General features: G+C 44.0%; 1 protein-coding gene across 2 annotated transcripts in view; it reads right to left on the bottom strand.

Moving 5' to 3' along the window:
- ITPR3 (inositol 1,4,5-trisphosphate receptor type 3) overlaps window positions 1-17416 on the bottom strand; it is a 111142-nt gene extending 93726 nt beyond the window's left edge. For both annotated transcript variants that reach the window (XR_006416089.1, XM_044444242.1), the window contains exon 1: window positions 16986-17416. Coding sequence is in view for 1 of the 2 variants with exons in the window: in XM_044444242.1 (XP_044300177.1) it covers window positions 16986-17074 (89 nt within the window). In the remaining variant the exon portion in view is untranslated. The remainder of the gene's footprint in view (window positions 1-16985) is intronic.
- Between the last annotated feature and the right edge of the window lie 613 nt (window positions 17417-18029).

Here is an 18029-nt window from a genome sequence, read left to right as displayed (position 1 = left end):
ATGATATCCAAACCCGGCAGGATGGTTTTATCATGGATTGTTGACAACTGCTGGAAAGAGTCCCAGAAAGAGTTGCTAAAATCCAAGCTGCTCCCTGTGATCTTGCTAGAGCCCCCACCATTATCTTTCAGCCCTTCTGCCTCAAAGGGGATTTTTTTTCCATATACATTTTGAGGTACCAGAGAGTGACCCAAATGTGTTCACTTTTTTCCAGACCTGCACAAGCATGCAGGAATGAATGCCTGCTACTTCGAATTTTGCATAACTTTCCTCTCAGTTTTATGGCTCTGACTTGCAATTTACTTATTTTAAACTATCTACCTCACCTGCCTGCCATAAAAGTGGCATGTGCTTACCTACTCATTCCTCATTCTGCCTTGAAATACGCGTATGTTCCTGATCCTGATCACTGCTCCCTAACTCCTACCTCTCTGGCAGGCAATAACAGAGGTGACTGGAGGGAAGACACAAGTAGGAAGTGGTGCAGGGGGATCTGAAAGTGTCTGCTGGCTGCAGGAGAGAAGGCGCTTTTGGGATTAGTGTTATTCCTTCAGTAGAAGATAAAGCAGCCTTTTGAAAAGATGTTTGGCAGCAGGAGTCCTGCTAAAGTGGAGGATGAAATTGACAAAGATATTGACGAGAGGGGCATATTGTTATACTTGAGTAAAGAGCAGACAGGAGGTCTTGTCAAAGTTGTGTGTGTGTTTCTACACTTACAAGGACACTTGCACAAGATCCGTAAAACAAAAATAAGTAAGTTTATGATTGTGTTGCTGCATCCACAAGCGTTCAGAAATGTTAATCCCTTTGGATCTGATGGCAAGGGCAAGGGTGGGAGTTTCTCTCATGAGCCAGGTACCTCAGTGGACCAACAGTTGACACAGGGAATGAGAACATGGGGATTTCTGCCACAAAGACCCCGGGATTCAAGCTAGCAGTAACCTGGAAGACTGAGGGAGAAACAAGCCAAGGAAACCACTGAGCAGGTAATTACCTGTCAGGGGTAATAGACAAGCCATCCATCTGCCTTAGTTTGTTCACAATTTGCATAACTTGTGTAACTTGCAAATTTGCATAACTTGCAAATTTGCCTTTTAAATTCTTAATTGGAAATCAAAGATGAGGAAACTAATCAGTATCAAGGACCACACTGGAATGTATTATCTTGATAACACTTTGCATGAAACGTTTTCAAGAGGCTCCTACTAAATAAACAATATGAGGGGTTTGAAGGAGTTAGTATGATTACATAGAAGAGGCGATTAAGAAGCAATAGGATAGCCAGCTTCAATATCTGAAGGGCTGGCTGGCTGGCTCAGATTTGCTTCCTGATGCTTCAGAAGGCAGGACCCATACAAGCAGATTCGAATTACAAGAAACAAGGATTTTCGCTGAAAGAACCTCCTGGCAGTAGACATGTTCAGCAGGGGAACACACTGTCTCAGAAGAAGGTGGAGGTGGCTGGCTACCTACAAGGCATGTTGTGGTAACGAATTTTCTGCAATGGTAGGGAATTAGCTTAGGTTATCTCTGAAGTACCTCCCAACTCTATGAAATGCTAAAGGACACATTTCACAGGGAGTTTGGGCAATGGTTTGCCGATATTTAAAGAACTAAGTATACATATTAAATGTAAACATTAGTGTTATCTGACTACCAGTAGATAACTGGCAGTCAATGAACTTCAATGCACACTTGTGAAACCTGTATTTACCCACTGCTGGTGGAACTTCTCCCCAAACTTATATGTAGATTCATTATTCTGATATCCAATTTGCCAGTTTAAGTACTGTCACTGATCAAAATACCATCATTTGTTAGTACTGCAGACCCAAAAAGGCAAAGGAAGGTTACATCAGAAATGAGTGGGCAATTGTTTTCTCTTTTTGGAATATTTTATCTTTTATTTTACATATGGGTGAGCCCTGATTCTGTCTCGCAGTACATTGTTTCTATACTATTAACAAGTCATCGCCATGGCAAGCAGTCAGTAGAATTAATGAACTGAACAAAATGTTCTAGATCAGTTAAGTCAATTTCCATCCAGCAGCAGAAAACCAATATGGTCTGAAAACAACAGAAAGCACTTTTAGGCTACTCTCAAGCAGCTTACATTAAAATGCATATTATATATAAACTTAAGTTTTTACTTTAAGATTTGCTACAATAAAAGACTTTTGCTGCTTTAGGATCTCCTGTGCCAGAATGCCAGCATGTAGGCTTGGAGGATTGGGCCCATAATAGTTTATCTTCCACCCAGAGCCATGTTTTAGATATTCTTTTACAATATTTCTAGGCCACCTTTCAAAGCAGAAGGTGGCTTACAACATTACAAGTTGTATAATTGGCCTGATAATTAAAAATGATACAGTAGTAAGACAGCAAATATTCATAAAACACCATCAATAAAACATGACCAGGTGCTTACAGTGCAATTGCACATACAGAACTGAACAATTGCTAAGATATATTCAGGGGGGCAGCCAGAGCAAACAGAAACACATGTGCATATAGTGTCCATATGAAATAGTTAGCATGGAACTTAATACAGCAATAGTTTCAGTAAGAACCTGAGGCACTGAAAACCTTGGCATAATTAGGTTATACAGGATTCCTTATCTAGATGTGAGAATTAGGCAATTAGCACAGCACCATCTAAGGAAGTTTCACTGATGCTAATTAGCACAGGTGCTGCCTGGGCCACTGCTGTGCTTACATTCGGCCCTGCATTGTCCCAGTAGGGAGCTCTCAAAAATAGAAAACCTGCATTTGGGGTCCAACGCCAAAGCAGTGGCTCAGAGGAAACTGCAGAATGCTAATCTGGGACAAACCAAATGTCAAAGAAGTATGCTTAGGATTCAAGATGCATATACGAACAAGCAAAAATGTTTAGGGTGACAGAGTATCTGCAGTGGAGAAAGGATTCCTGTTTATTTACCAGGTATACAGAATAGAAAACTGTTGTTGTTGTTTAGTTCATTTCTATACCATGCCAAAGCTCTCTGACATCAGGTGAAGCTTTTTCCAATCCTGCACCTACAAAACCCCTCTCTTCTTCTGTCCCTCTTTGTATCTGATTTGTCTGTGTAGGAACCAATCATGCCAGTGGGAAAATAAAGTGTGATCTCCTTCCAGAGCCATTGTGGGCTTCCTGTGGGCATCTGGTGGCCACTGTCAAAATAGAATCCTGGCCTAGATTGGTTTTGTTCTAGCCCAGCGTACCTCTTCTTAATTAGTGTGTCAGGATAAATTGTATGATTATAGAATATGTGCACAATTTATTACTTCAAATATTAACACATTCACTGTGGGGAGACACCTTTGGAAAGAGCCAAATCATTGGCCTACTAGCAAGAAGGAAACTACTTGCACAAGACAACACAGGACTGTCCTGAAAAAGACTCTCCTTAATCTGAAAAGCATCAAGGTATCTCTGAACCTTTAAACACCTCAGTCTGAAGCATCCCAAGGAAGATTCATTAAAATCCAAGTATTTGTGTATAAGAACTGGGTGTCAGTTATCATAGTGGGACTGTGCAGCTGAGGACCCTTTTACTCAATAGATGTGGTGGCTGAGCAAGGTCATTGGTATTGAAAATCATTTCAAAGGAGGGCATGAAGTGAATTTCTCCAAGAAGGAAAGACACTTGGGCCAGCTGCTCCTAGTTTCTGACTGAGCTTACTACTGTACCATCACATACTTGATTTGCAGGCAAAAAAATGATTCCATCGAGCTGCAGGGAGTAGGGTATCTACTGTGGTGGGGCACTGAAGAGGGAATGGAGCTCAGGCAAATTAGAAGATCTTCTCCAGTTAGAAGATCAAGCAAACTGTTGCTTGAGATCATGAAAGTCCTTCCCAGAAAGAGTAAACAGTTCTGGGTAGACAGACAAGGGCTCTGATCCCACTGTAAGTCAACTTGCTATGCAACATTCACTAGATTAGAAAACTGTGGAAGACAAGCTGCAAATGCTCAGCCCACCAAAAACCACACCATGAACCTGCCAGAGGTCTCAAGGGAACACGAAGGAGAGACACAGAAGCCAAGACTCTTCACGCTTTTACGCTAGACACCTCTGCCACCAGAATCTTTACTTCTACCGCATGAATCTTTTATTAAATCCATCTTAACCAAGCTTCACGGACTCATTTCAGAGCTGTGACATGTGGAATCCAACAGGGGAGGCACACAGAGCCTCCACAGCCCTTTGGAAGAACACGAAGAGGGAGCTAGAGCGTTGCAAGGCTAGGCCAACCCTCTGCTGGAACTGCACATTCCTCCTCCTCCTCTTCTGTGGAATATCCAGGGGATGTTTGCGAGAGAGAGATCTGGGCACGCACAGACTCAGGGAGGGCCGCTGCTGAATCACGGCCCCTCTTGAGTGCAGCAGCTCTTCACGGGGACATCTGTGCAGAGACCCTCACTGTGAACGCCTGCTGGACCTCTGTCCAGACTGGGGAGCGGTGCCATGCTGTTTTCACAGTAGTCTGGGTAACCCCAAAACCTGTCTGCAGGCTTGCTGGGTGTTCTCCACACAACTGAGCATCCTGCAAAAGGCAAGGGTGCACAGCATGGGTGCAAACAGAGGCAGCAGTCACCCCTCCCGCTGGATAGAGAAGTTCTGTAGAAAAGGCATCAGGTACACACCCCTTCCCCATCACTACTCAGCACATCCGGTTCTGCATTAAAAAAAAAAAAAAAAAGGCCACCTTGGAAGAGTCACGTTAGGGAAGAAGACATTCAGCAAGGGATGATCAATCAACAAGTTTGGATGAGCAAGCAATAACTGCAGTGACATACGTGGACTCGCTTTAAATGGCTGTGAAGGATTGCTGAGGAATAAGGTGCTCTATTAAGGACACTGTGAGATCTATTATTTATTTGTATGTATATATTGCTTTTCATTAAGAACTAATCCTAAAGCAGTTTATCAACATGTTAACCAGCTGCTTGCTCACTCGCTCGCTCCCTCTCTCTCTTGCACACACACACATACAAAATGCTTTCATGAGGCTGATACAAACATAACTCAAGGCTGGGGAAAAGGACAAAAGAAGCAGACACTGTTTCAATAAACACCTAAACACTGCCAGTGTTACGGCCTGATGCACCTCAGAGGGGAGATAATCCCACAGGGCAGATGCATCTGCAGAAAGGGCTCATGTTGGTATTGCTGCCAAAGAGAAATCTGTAGGCCATGGCATGGACAGCAGGGTCGTCAGTAGCCTGGGGGGCTAGTATATGGGAAGGTATTCCATAAGGAAACCCAGGCTGCCATTCTACAGGACTTGGTATTCTAATCATGATGCCATAATCCTAGCTTGATAGTAGCCAGGCAACCGGTGGCGATCCTTTCGTGCAGGTGCAGTAAGTCGGGCAACCCACTGTCCTAGCTGCAGCTTCTAGACTGGCTTGAAGGGCCACACCACCTTCTGTGAAGCCAGTGCCATGTAGTGGTTTTGAGTACTCAGCAGCAGCTTGGGGAACCCAGGCTCTGGCCCCCACTTGGCCATGAAACTCACTGGATGGCTTTGGGCTAGGCACTGACTCTCAGCTTGGCCTACCTCGCAGGGCTGTAGGGAGGATACAGGCAAGAGGAGGAGGCTTCTATATGTTGGCTTGAGCTCCTTGCAAGAGGAGGAATGGCAGGACAGAAATGTCATGTCATAACTACAATAACTGCAATAGATTTCTTCTTAGGTTTTCACATAGGACGCTATCAGGGGAAAGGCACAGTGTAAAACGGCCCCGTAACTCCATGCTGGTACGACTGTTTCTCAGTTCATATGAAAAGTACTGCTTTGCAGTAAACAGTGTTTCCTGTCTGTTCAGGAAAAGAACAAGAATATACTCGTACATATTATGCTATAATTGCATGGTGCCAGAACTAATCTAAAAAATATCTGTACTAGAACTCCTGTAACCAAAACAGAACGTGTGGTCATCTTAAACTGCAGCTTAATCCAGGCAAGAAGGAAGTCTTCCAGGCAGGAAATTCTGCTTATCTGGCTAGAGGATTCAGCTGGGATTGGATGGGGTCGCAGTCCCCCTTAAGAGCTTGTTCATTGTTTGAGGGTCCTGCTGGGCTCATTGTGACCATAGAAGCAGAAGCGGTAGCTGCAACCGGGAGGGTCTAGTACATCTAGACTAGACTTCTTTGATGTGCTCTGCCTTAGGAAACGACTTGGAAATGTCAGCTGGTGCAGAATGAAACTGCTCAGTTCTTCACAGGAGCTACACATAGGCAGGTACACACAGACATAGTCAAATAGCCCGGACCAAAACAAAGTAAGTTTTTAAAGGTCAAAGCCAGCACTTGGAATTGGAGCTTGGAAATTGGGGCACTGGCAGCCAGGGCAGCTGATTCAGGACTGGTATAAAATGGCAAGTCCAAAATGTTCTTTGAAAGCTCTACTTGCTGAGTTGCTCCAAGATCAGCAAGGCTTGTGGGGACAGAGAATTCCCGGTGGTTGTCCCTACCCTGTGGTGTTGAAAATGGTATGATTTAAAATTGTTCATACATATTCAGTGTCTTTGTATTGTTTTGATGACGTAAGCCACCTTGTCTTGAAAGGCATCTAAGAAATGGATCTGTAAATAAATAAATAAGTTTAGCCAAGAGGACAGTATTAGTAGAATGAAGATTATGAGGCAAATAAAAGATGGGAAGAAAAGATGGATATAGAGCCAAGGAATGAAGAGGTTTAAAAATACAAAGTAGTACCTTAAACTGGACCCAGTGAGAAAACTGATGGTGAAGATGTAGTACAGGAAAAGCATGAACAAAATGAGATTCATAGCAACAACAGAGTAAGAGTGTAAGAGTAAGGGTAGCAGAGTAAAAAATGGAAGATGGAGGCTGAAGCAGAGAAAGACGCAAACCAGAAATAAGAATAACAGTGATTGGATCAATACTATACGGAGAATCGTACCCAAAAAGAATATGAACACAGATAGGACTGAACTCCAGTGATTTCTAAAAACTGGCTTCGATTTATAAAGTGCTGGTTTCGATCTACTAAAGTTTTTGCACTAGTCTGTATAAAAGAAGAAAAAGAAAGAGGGATCAAATAGGAATCAGGATTCTGTGCTTTTGGAGAAAGAAACATAGAAAGTATTCAGAGTGAAATAAAAGTTACAAATACAGAATGGCAGAATAATCTTAATTAGAAACTGTTTTGATTAGGAACTTCTCCAATCCATCACTTGCCGTCTTATTTACTTCTCTACCAGCCAAAGAAAATTGGTCCTACTTTCTTGATATGCAAAGTAAACCATATGGGACAATGACCCCCAGAAGCAACATTACTATGACTGTTGTTAATTGTGATATAGAATGACATTTCACTTTGCCACTGCTCTTTCGCATGCAAAAAGTACTGCTCCCTAGAGCCCCACCCTTCAAATCCACCTGCAGCCAAATAATAGTTATCTAAAGGTGTGATTGGTAACTAAATAGCAGTCACTCATTTAGCCATGTTTACTCAGAGCCCTTCCTCTGTGGCGGGGTCAGAGTGCATTCACAGCATGCAGTCATACTCATTTTCTGTCATACCCTTTGCATGCAACATTTTTCACAATACGCCTACGTAGCCCTGCCCTGGTGGAATGCAAGTTTGTGGCTTGTGACGTCAAGAATCACAGATTCAAATCATTCACGTGTGTGTTGACAGTATTTGTTTCAACCAGGTGCATACAATCCAAAATGCTTTCCATAACAGAAGGGGGATGATAGCACTTGTGCATGGTCTTGTTTCTATTTATTTATTTCCTAGAATTTCAGGAATGGGAGGGATCTTGGAGCTCATCTAGTTCAAACTGCTACTCAGTGCAGGAATCTTGCAACTAAAACATCTCTGAAAGATGGCTGTCCAACCTCTGCTTAAATAATTTCTAGTAAAGGAAAGCCCACAACCTCCCAACCTCCTCTGTCGAGCAGCTCTTCCTGGAAGGGAGTTTTTCCACATAATCCTCTAGTTGTAACAATGCAAGAGTGCACACTCAAGTTCTCTTAATATTTAAGGCACAATGTCAAGCACTCTCTGGGAAGAACATCAGAAATATCTTGTTTGATCAGACTAAGGTCCATATTGTCCATCATTCTTTGAAACCAGTATCCAAAAGGTGCTTAGGTGGTTTACCAGTAAGTTGGCCACAATCCAGTTTATGCCTACACCATTCCAAGATTTATCCCTCAGATCCTACCTACACAGAAGATTTTAAATAGTTTAACAAAGATCCCCTCTCCAGGAAAGTCTTGGGGACCATGACGCCCGTGGGAGATGGACTAAGGGTCTTTCTCGGCACACTCAATGAGCCGTTTTATAGCCCTGGCAACAGCCAGCTAGCCTGGCTGAATTCTTGCAATAAATTATGCCTGCCCCCACCACCGGGCAGAGTTAACTCCATCTGAGCTAGACAGATGATCAAAGTCAGGGTTTGGGTCTGCTAATATAAGGAAGACCTCTTTAGGGATTTGTTTCTGTTATCGAAATTGCTTTTGTGATCACTGCTTTCACCCAACTTCTTGGGTAGATTTTCCACCCCTTCTCAGCTGCCCGCTTGTTCCTGAGTTTAAAGCAAAGCTTTCAAAACTAAGTATGTGGCTAAAGGGTGGAACTGACAGCTTTATTTAGCCTTAGGGTAATTCTCTTTCAACATGCTTGGTCACCAACGGGTTCTTCTGTTATAAGAGAGCAACCTTTCATTTCTTCAAGTAGTCTTTAATTGTCTTCTGTATTCAATCCAACCTTGTCATTTCATGTAATTTTAGCATTTTTGGCCAGCTTTCAATACTGATCTTAGCAAAGAACATGCTCTGTGATTGAAATTTAAGTACAAAGAACACAGCCTAAGCAAAGCTAAACACCGAGTTCAATGAGAGCATTTTTTTAAAAATGAGCAACAAAAAGTATCAAGTTATTTCATTTCTTCTTTGCATGCTTTTTGATTCCAAGGCTTATATTGCAACCCTTGCGTGAATGGCAATGAGCTGGTACAAAGCATGGATCTGAAGCTCACCCCTTGAGCTAACCCATCCTTTCCCACCGAAGTTGTATTCTTCATAGCAAGCAATGTACAGCAACAGCCTAATTTTACACATAAGACCAGCAATAGGCTTTTCTACCTAGCTCCCAGAAGTTTTATTCCCTAGCTTTTCACAGGCTTCTTCAGAGAGTGGATTCCCCATCACCACTGCCAGTTTTCTTTCTGTGTCTAATCAGCTCTTAACCAAGGTTCTTATTATAGCAGGGTAAATGCTCTAAATGGCATTTAATCGTGCAAGCAAAAAAACGCAGTATCCTCTTATGTGTTTGTGCTATTCTGTTATACTACAGTGTCACCTAGAGGTTATTTGCTGAAAAAGCAGGAAAGGAAATGCTGCTTATGTAGTGCTCAGATCTCAATTCCAAACAAAACTGAAAGTAGATGCAGTGGATTGACATCCTATTAACAGTCCTGCATAGAAAAGTTCTCAACCACAAGATTCTTTCAGTCTTATATCTCAAATAGACGGCAGTCACTTCTTTAGAATTTCCTTGACTACTGGTAAATACATGGATTGTACTTATTTATTTACTTACTTACTTTAAAACCTTTCTAGACCGTCCCTTACTGTGGTCTCAGGACGGTTTAACAATAAGACAAAATAAAATAAAATACAGCATCCTAATGAAAAATTATCATTGTTTTTAATTTATGTAGCAACTGAAGAAAGCTCAGTAGTTGTTCTCTTAACTCTGGTCAATGAGAGAAATTCAAAAAGGACTGTCTGTAGAATAAGTATTAAGTAGAAGTACTGAGCTATCAAAAAGTGTTATATAAAAATGGAAATGGATATGGCTGATTCCATTTTCCCCATTTACTGCTTCTTCCCACTAGTTACTTTTTGGTTTAGCCTGGCTGCAGTGTCGTGCTGCAACTTCACAAGCATTTATAAGAACAAACACACAGTTCTTTTAAGAGCAGTTCTATACATGGCTGGCTGGAGAAGGTTGGGAGTTTAGACAGAAAATTTTGCTCCTGTCTGAATATGCATAGGATTACACCCTTACATATGTAGGCATGCATATACAGGGTCTGAGGAGGGACAGGGATTAGAGAAAGGGATCAAATTGGATAGTAAAATGGGGATTCTTCAATTCTTGAACTTAAAATGGCACCACGGCCTTAAATTCTATAGACAGCTTATCTGTAGACACTGGAGTACTAGAGATAAATCATTTTGAGCAATGCTGTAGCTGCCTTGTGTTGGTGAGTGGAGAACCTTTATATCTCCAGGTATTTGTAGCTTTAAAGAAACACTGTTGTTAAGAATACTTCGATCAACCCTTTCCAGTCTTGTGCACCCCGAGATGCTCTGGATTACAACTCCCAGCAACATGGCTGTGTTGGCTGAAAGTGCTAGGAGCTGCTGTTCAAAGCATTTGCAGCACACCAAGTTCAGTTGAAGAAGGCTGACTTCTATTCTGGCTTCAGTTCATAGCTGGAATGATGGAAGGAGTCAGGCTTGCAAGGGATTTGCCAGTTCTCTGAGCACAAGAATTCCCAGTGATGAAGCATCTCAGCCCCAGTGGCAAAGTGTTGACAGACAAGTGAGTTAAGCACCTGTGCAAGTTTAGCCATGTAGTGCAGAGGCCTGGGCAGTTGACTCGCCCCCACTTCTTGCCGTAAGTAACTGTAAATGAATAGCTATGAATATAAAGAAGTTGCTAATTACCCAACTTCTTCTAAAGCAACTTGGTTTTTCAGGTAAACAAACCTGATGATTTCAATAAAAAGTTATTAGTGTAATAAGCTGGTGGCTTTTGAGGAACAAGTTTACTCCTTTGAATCCAGGATTGGTGACCTGGAGAAACTAAGCAACCCAGAAAGACTGGTATGTGAAATTTTGGGGGCCTTCCGGCCCTGGGTGACAGTACTCTACTGTTATGGAAAATCCGGGGTCCTGGGGAAGGAGGACATCAGTGTGAGGAAGAGAGAAATTGTGACTTAGAAAGGCCCCATTCCTGAGAAAACAAGCAAATAACCTATCACTCTGAGGAAGTGCCTCTGAGGAGAACAGGGGAACTTGGACTTAATTTAATCTTAAATGGTGTCACCCAAGATGTTATGAAATGTAAATCTTGGGGAACCAATTGGAAATAATGATTTAATCTATGTTTAAGTGGAAAATTGCCAAGGAAGTCCAACCAGGTCACACCCAAACTGGACAGCTATCTGAGAGGGATGGCTTAACTTGGTGCCTTGCACTGAACAGGCGACTGGACCCAATGGTCTTCTGGCCCTTTCCAACTCTACTATTCTATGATTTCAGAAGAAGAAGTACCTCTGAACCTGGTACCTGGTAAAAAGGAAGTTGAAAGTGGATGTCAAGCGAATCAGACCCCTTCAAAATGCTTGGAGATTACTCAACACCACAATAACAGAAGCTCAGATAGAACGCATACCACTGGTTAGGAAAGATAGCACCAAATCAAAGAGGTCACCACCATGCTTACTAAGAAGTGTCAGGGAAGAAAAGAAGACCTCCTTCAGAAATCTTCTGTCTTACCCAAATGAGGAACATTTAAAAAGCCCATAAACTTGCACAAAGAAGAAGCAGGCAATGAGATGCAAAAAGAAAAGAAAAAAAGAAACCACACACACACCTTCTGAGGAGCATGTTGTTAACATCAAGGCCAACAACAAAGAATCCTTTATATCAGAAACAGGAAGGGATGCAGCAGGAAGACAATGGAGTTAAAGCTAAGCTGAAGGAGAATAAGGAGAGTTCCCCCAAAGCAAAGGACACCATCACTGAGAAAGCCTCATCCATTTCCCCCCACTGTGCCTCCCACCTTTGATGGGAGCCAGACATCAAAGAAGACCTTTCAGGAACTTAGTGCATGAGCAGGATCATACCGGATAAGATAGCCCTTGGGATACCCCTGTTTCAAGGTACCTGTGAATATGGGCCTTGCAATACATTGTTTAGGGCTGAGTCAAGGAATTGTGATTGTTAGGTTGCCACTTAGAAATCAGTCCTTGCTCATCACAGCAAAGTATTCTGCTGTTGATGAAATATCTAACAAGTTAGAGTTGGGAACATAACAGTCTTCAGTAAATATGCCATTGAGCTCAGCAGGATTTCCTTCCAACAAAATGTGGTTTGGATCAAGGAATTAGACATGCCTTTAAAACTGCAGCAAGTTACATTACATACTGTCCATGGCTTAAATGTATGTAAATATACTGAACTGATACGGGAAAATATCTCCTACCTACTCCAAGCATCCAGAAAAACTAACTGCTAAACCCTGTAACTAAAACTAGAAGGTCCACTCCTAGCTGAGGATAGTAACTGAAGGCAAAGGGACAATGCTATGCAGACTCAGTCCAGCAGATAACAATCACATTTCACAGATGCTTCCTGAAACGACTTTATATGGTCCAGGGTAGCCAACAATGAAGCAAGTTGAATGTAAAGATAGCCCAAGTTGCCAAACTATTCTTGAGAAATCATTCTTCTGAGAACTGACAGCACAAGCAAAGCCTGGGGCAATGTGAATGACTAGACGGCATGCCTACAAATGGGAAGTTATGGAATGTTAACACCCACTGTGCCATTTCAGGGCTGAGTAAAGTCCAAGAAGAGTTGGGGATGGTCTTTGTGACTATGTCTCATTCTTGTGGAAGAAACAGACAATGTTTATGCTGATGATAATTCATCAGAATCTGCTTTGTTCAGAATCTGCTGAAGCTACTCAACTTTATCATGACTCCAGTCAGGCAAGGTAACTCCAACCAGTCAGCCAAAGGCTGTGTCCGAACTCATGCAGACAAGCAGGTTGGCTGCACTGGGAAGATGCTGAGCCAAGAGTCTAACTAATGTGTAGACTGCAGTGTGTTGGCAGCTGAGACCAGCCTTCAAGACTGTAAATTCCCACTATTAGTAATTGTTCTTCCAGAGGTATAACTCATGTTCTTCTGACAGTGAAGACGTACATGTAGTTGAACTGGGAGTTTCTGAGCCTTTTCTGATCCAAGCACTCATGTATGAAATATTATGCATACTTAAAGAGCAACTGCAACATAGAATATGAGGACTTTGTAAACAAGGACAAATCTTGATTGCTTAGTATCGGTGGTGTTGCCATTTGTAGGAGGAATGTCGGTGCGTTGAGGAGGCAGAGGGGGATGGAGACACCCGCAGGGACCACCATACTGGACGTGTCTCTTGGGTGGGGCCTCAGAGACCGGGCCCTTTTTCTTATGGGCCCATCTGGGCTACTCCGCTGAGCCATGGTGAGGGGAGATGTGAAGGTGGGGCCGTGTGGCTGAGTTTCTTTAGCTGACTGCACTTTGTGCATGAGGGGTTGATAGCTTTATCTTATTATTGCTGATATTATGTATTGTATTATGTATTGTTATTATGTATTAATGGTATCATTATGAATTATATTACTGTACTAAGTTTTGTTTTGATTCTGCATTGCTTACAGTTAAATATTGTATTGATTGATTATATTATTGTATTTGTATGAATATGTATTTTCTTATTCTATTCTAGGCTGCCCAGAGAGTTCTATGGGCTATGGGGCAGCATGCAAATGTAATAATAATAATATTTGTTTTAGGCTATCATCCTGGCCCAGTGATCTGTTCCAGGAGTAAAAACTCCCGCTCCCAGGTTTGTTCTATCAAAATAATTGTTTTAAAGGTAAGGGCTTTACCCTATATTAAATATGGCCTAGTTGGCAACTGAGTAGGGCACATGGGTCCATCTGTTAAAGTTGCATACTCGACTTTCAGCAGTGCTCTCTGCATGCCAGCTGTTAGTATATCCACCGAGATGGCAGGCAGCCTATCACAATAATGCACAGTGACCACGCAGTGGACAAGGCAATTAAATACATTGTTTTTTTTTACAACAGTCCTGCAAAGCAGCCTGGCAATCTTATCTGCATGGACACTAAAGGCACAGATGATTCTAGGCAGAATCTGACTTGAGAATAGACAGTGCCACTTGGTTCAATAAACTGAGGGTCTAATCCTATACACCTCGTCATGGCAACAAATCTCACTGACTGAGTAGATGTTACAAAGTTTTCAAAAGCCCCTTTTAATCACGTCGTGAAATTTCTGTTTTTATTGTGAGCAACGGGTGATGGGGCAGTTAGTAATGTGAAACTGCAATGACTGAGCTAAGGATTGTGGCACATAGATCACTTGGTCATCCTTCCCACTGCCCACTGCCATGAGCTCTTTTGTTCTCCTGCCTGCAGCCTCTGTCTTTGCTTCACAGAGATTGCTTTAGTTCAAGACGGGCAGCTACATGTCTCAGCTTCTCCTTGTAGACATTTGTTTGGTCCTAGAACATAATTTTCTACAGGGATTCTAAATATCTCAAACAAATATTTAACACTTTCCAGATCGTATTTGTGTTTTAATATCAATGTACATATGTATATGCCTTATAATTAGGTGTCCATGCATCTGATGTTCTATATCCTATATATTGGTGTAGCTAGCTGGATTTGGCCAGCTGATGCAGAATGGCAGGAGATTCAGCAGCGGCTGAGTACCAAGGGGAGAAACCACCAACCCTGTGGGCCTAGCTGATTGCATCCTGTGGTGGACCACAACCACCACCATTATTTTTATACAGGTGTAGTTGTACAGGGTGTTTATAGTTGCTTTCTAAGCATCAGTTCCTGTCTTCTACAGTTAAATGGCTTTATTGAAGAAATCTTGGCTTGGCCATTTTTGACTGCAACAAGAACTAGGAGGTCCCTGTGTTATCCGCACATCACTCTCCTTCACCACTTCCTTTCTGACCAGAAGGGAATTCTTCCTTGTTCTTATCCACTAACCAGAGAGAGCAATAGTTGGATGGCACAAGCAGCCATGTAATGATGCTCTTTTAGAATAATCAACACCAGTCTCCGCCATCTCTGCTGCTAAGGCAGATTGGCTTGGGCAGGAGGTTAACGGAGGTGGCACCCTGGCCGCTGATCTCTGCTCCAGATGTGCAGGCATCACTGTGTGGTTCCACCACGCATTGCAACTCTAGGTAAGAACTTTGGCGAAGAGAAGCCAAGATCTACCCACCACCAGCCAACAGCATTATTGCGCTCTTTTTTCCTCGCATGGGAATGCTTACACAGTCTGCTGAGGATGCAAATGGTTCACCAGAGCAAATAATAAAATGAACACAGCTGGATGTCAGTCTTTAGCTGCTCTGAGCACTGTATGCTGACAAGCTACTTGGCAGGTTATGTCACAGTTTGCAAGCACTGATTCATGGCTGCTAATTAGCGCAGATTGAACACCAGCCATGCACTAGGTTCTATACAGTACACAGCAAGGACAAACTCCCTACTTTGCAGGCTTATACACTTAAACAGAGAGAACAAAAGTGAAGGGAGAGATTTGAAGAAAGAAGGAACAAGGGTGGGAAGGTCTATTGGAGGCAGACAGCATAATTTAGGCAAGACCATAGTGATTCAGGAATGGAGTCTACATTCTTGATAATATTTGTTTTTCTAGAAGAGCAAAAGCAAGGCCTTCTAAGAACATAAGAAAAGCCATGTTGGGTCTCACCAATGGCCCACCCAGTCCAGTACACTCTTCACACAGTGGCAAATCAGCTGTACTCAGGATCCCTCAAACAGGACCTCCATCCGCCCAAGCTCCTCAGCAACTGGTGTATGGAGACATGCTGTCTCTGATCATGGAGACAGCCCATAGCCAGCAAGGCTGGTATCCACTGATAGCTTCCTCCTACATGAATTTGTCCAATACATTAGATTTTTCATTCACTGAAAATTAGCATTAATCTATACAACACTGGTGGCAGTAATTACATTCGTACCTTTGGGTTGTGCATGGAGGATTCAAAGATGGGATCCAAAGTAACAATGTTTTTCAAGATACATTAGGAAGGGCAGCAGTTGGTAGGAGACAGGTACATTCAAACCACTTCATGCATCAGAAGAAACAGAATTTTGCCCATGAAACCATCTTCCATGTTAATACACCACTCAGAGCCAATTTATTTCATTTAATTTTAATCTAGGCAAGCAGTTCTTGGCATAAGGACTATCAGACAATCATACATGCAAGGTGGCAACAATTGCCACAATTGTTGAGACATTTCTTCCTCACTGTAGCAATCATGAGAATTTCTGCAGACCATAAATATATGATCAACCTGTACGAATGAATTTCTGTGTGTGCTCAGAAAGGGCTGGGTTCTGTGTAGATTAAAAATATATTGTGCAAATGGGTTTCGCTCTCTTAGCCAGCCAAACCAACTTTTTTTCTCTTACTGGTGTAAGACTATTACTCTGAGGGCCAAAACCCAGTTGTTCATCATCCTTCCAACCATCCAGCCAGCTGAAGGAAGCGCCCTATCCTAGCAAAAGCTGCTTGCGCTGCTATTGTCATCCAGGCGACCCTGCTGGTTAGGAGGCAGACTGCAAGCAGCGCACAACAGGAAGACTTCACACAATAGCATGGTTTTGATCACACTCTTCAGCAGATCCTGCACATATCCTGCTGGCTAAGGCGCTAAGTGGGCTCTTATCTTCTCTCCCCATCCAAATTCAGGTACTGCGGGGCAAGATCCCCACTTCCTTTCACCGACGGTCTGTGTCTGAGCGCGAAACGTTTCTAAACCCTCAGCGCGGAACCCGGGCACCCTCGGAACTGCACAACCGCTGATGCCCCGTTTCTGCTCAGTTCCTTAGCCTACGGCCGGCACCGCGCTCAGTCACGCTTTCCCGGACCTGCTGCATACTGGCTGGAGATGATGGTTGTTGTAGTTCAGCAGCAAGTTAGCGAAGACAGACTTAAGCGATGCAAGCCTGCGGGGGTGGAAGGGAGAGGTGTAGCTCCGGTTCCTTCTGAACACAGTCGCCAAGCTAATCGACCCCGGACAGACCGAGCGCCCTGCCTCGCCCTGCGCCCGAGAGGCTGCTGCCGGGCGCGGATCACTCACCCCAAAGTGCTGATGAAGCCATTGACCGACCCTTCGGCGTACAAGGAGACAATGTCCCCAATGTGCAGGAAGCTGGACATCTCATTCATGCTTCCAGAGGGTTGTCCCGCCGCTTGTCCTGCTTGGCGCTTTCACCTCTCACGAGACTCTTCCACCATGTGGCTGGTGGGACAGCGGGAGCGACCGGTCCGAAGGCTCCTCCCTCCACACGATGCGCTTAGCGAGCCAAAGGGCAGACCTGGCAAGAAGCCCCCTTCCCCTTCTACACGTGCTAATGCTTCTCCGGGGCGCGAGTCAACTCGGCGGCGGCGGCACGGAGGCAGAGCTGAGGCAAAAAGTTTGTGCCGTACGCCGCCGCGGCTGGGAATCGCTCGGGGACTTGCACGGGCTCCTGCTGGCACCCTCGCTTTCTCGTACAGCTCGCTACCTGCAGCCAATGGAAACCGATCAGGAAGTCCTGCTGAAATATTCGATGCAAATTGGAGCTGCGAGGGGTGCAGGCGGAAAGCCACACCCCTGCTGGCCACGCCTTCCACCCACTGAAGAAACTTTTCCAGCGCGTGCTGGAAAAAAAAAGTGTGTGTGTGCGCGCGCGGGGGGGGGGGGGGGAACCCGGCTTGGGTCGGGGGGGGGGGGGGGACGTTAAACGCGAGAAGGAAATCCCTGCTTTCTTCCATCCTGCTCGCCCGAAGCCTGTGCGCGTTCTGCAAAGTTCCAGAAAAGAAACGTACACCTCAGTCGTGCGGGCCACGATTACGCGCATTAAGGCTCCAGCCCGAGGGTTCCGCCAAGAAAATGGAGCACAAGACAGGCACGGACCCATCCCTTTTTATTTGGGACAGCAACGAGAAGACGCTTTGGTTTGATTTCCCTGTAAAAGAGGACCGTTCTCCAGCGTCGGTCACGCGCTCTCTGGCGCTTTGCGCCCGACCGAGGGGAATGCTTCTCCTTTACGCATCGGGTGGCGCGCCCCCTCCCCGCTCCGGGCTGCCTCTCCGTGGATCGGCTGCGGGAAAGCGGGAAGTAGCTGTGCTCCCTGCCGCC

The sequence above is a fragment of the Varanus komodoensis genome, unplaced genomic scaffold (genome assembly GCF_004798865.1).
Source record: "Varanus komodoensis strain SLA01 unplaced genomic scaffold, ASM479886v1 scaffold1, whole genome shotgun sequence".
In the NCBI taxonomy this organism is placed as follows: domain Eukaryota; kingdom Metazoa; phylum Chordata; class Lepidosauria; order Squamata; family Varanidae; genus Varanus; species Varanus komodoensis.
The sequence above is the reverse complement of the archived record's forward strand: the minus strand, read 5'-3'. Positions and strand labels throughout refer to the sequence as shown.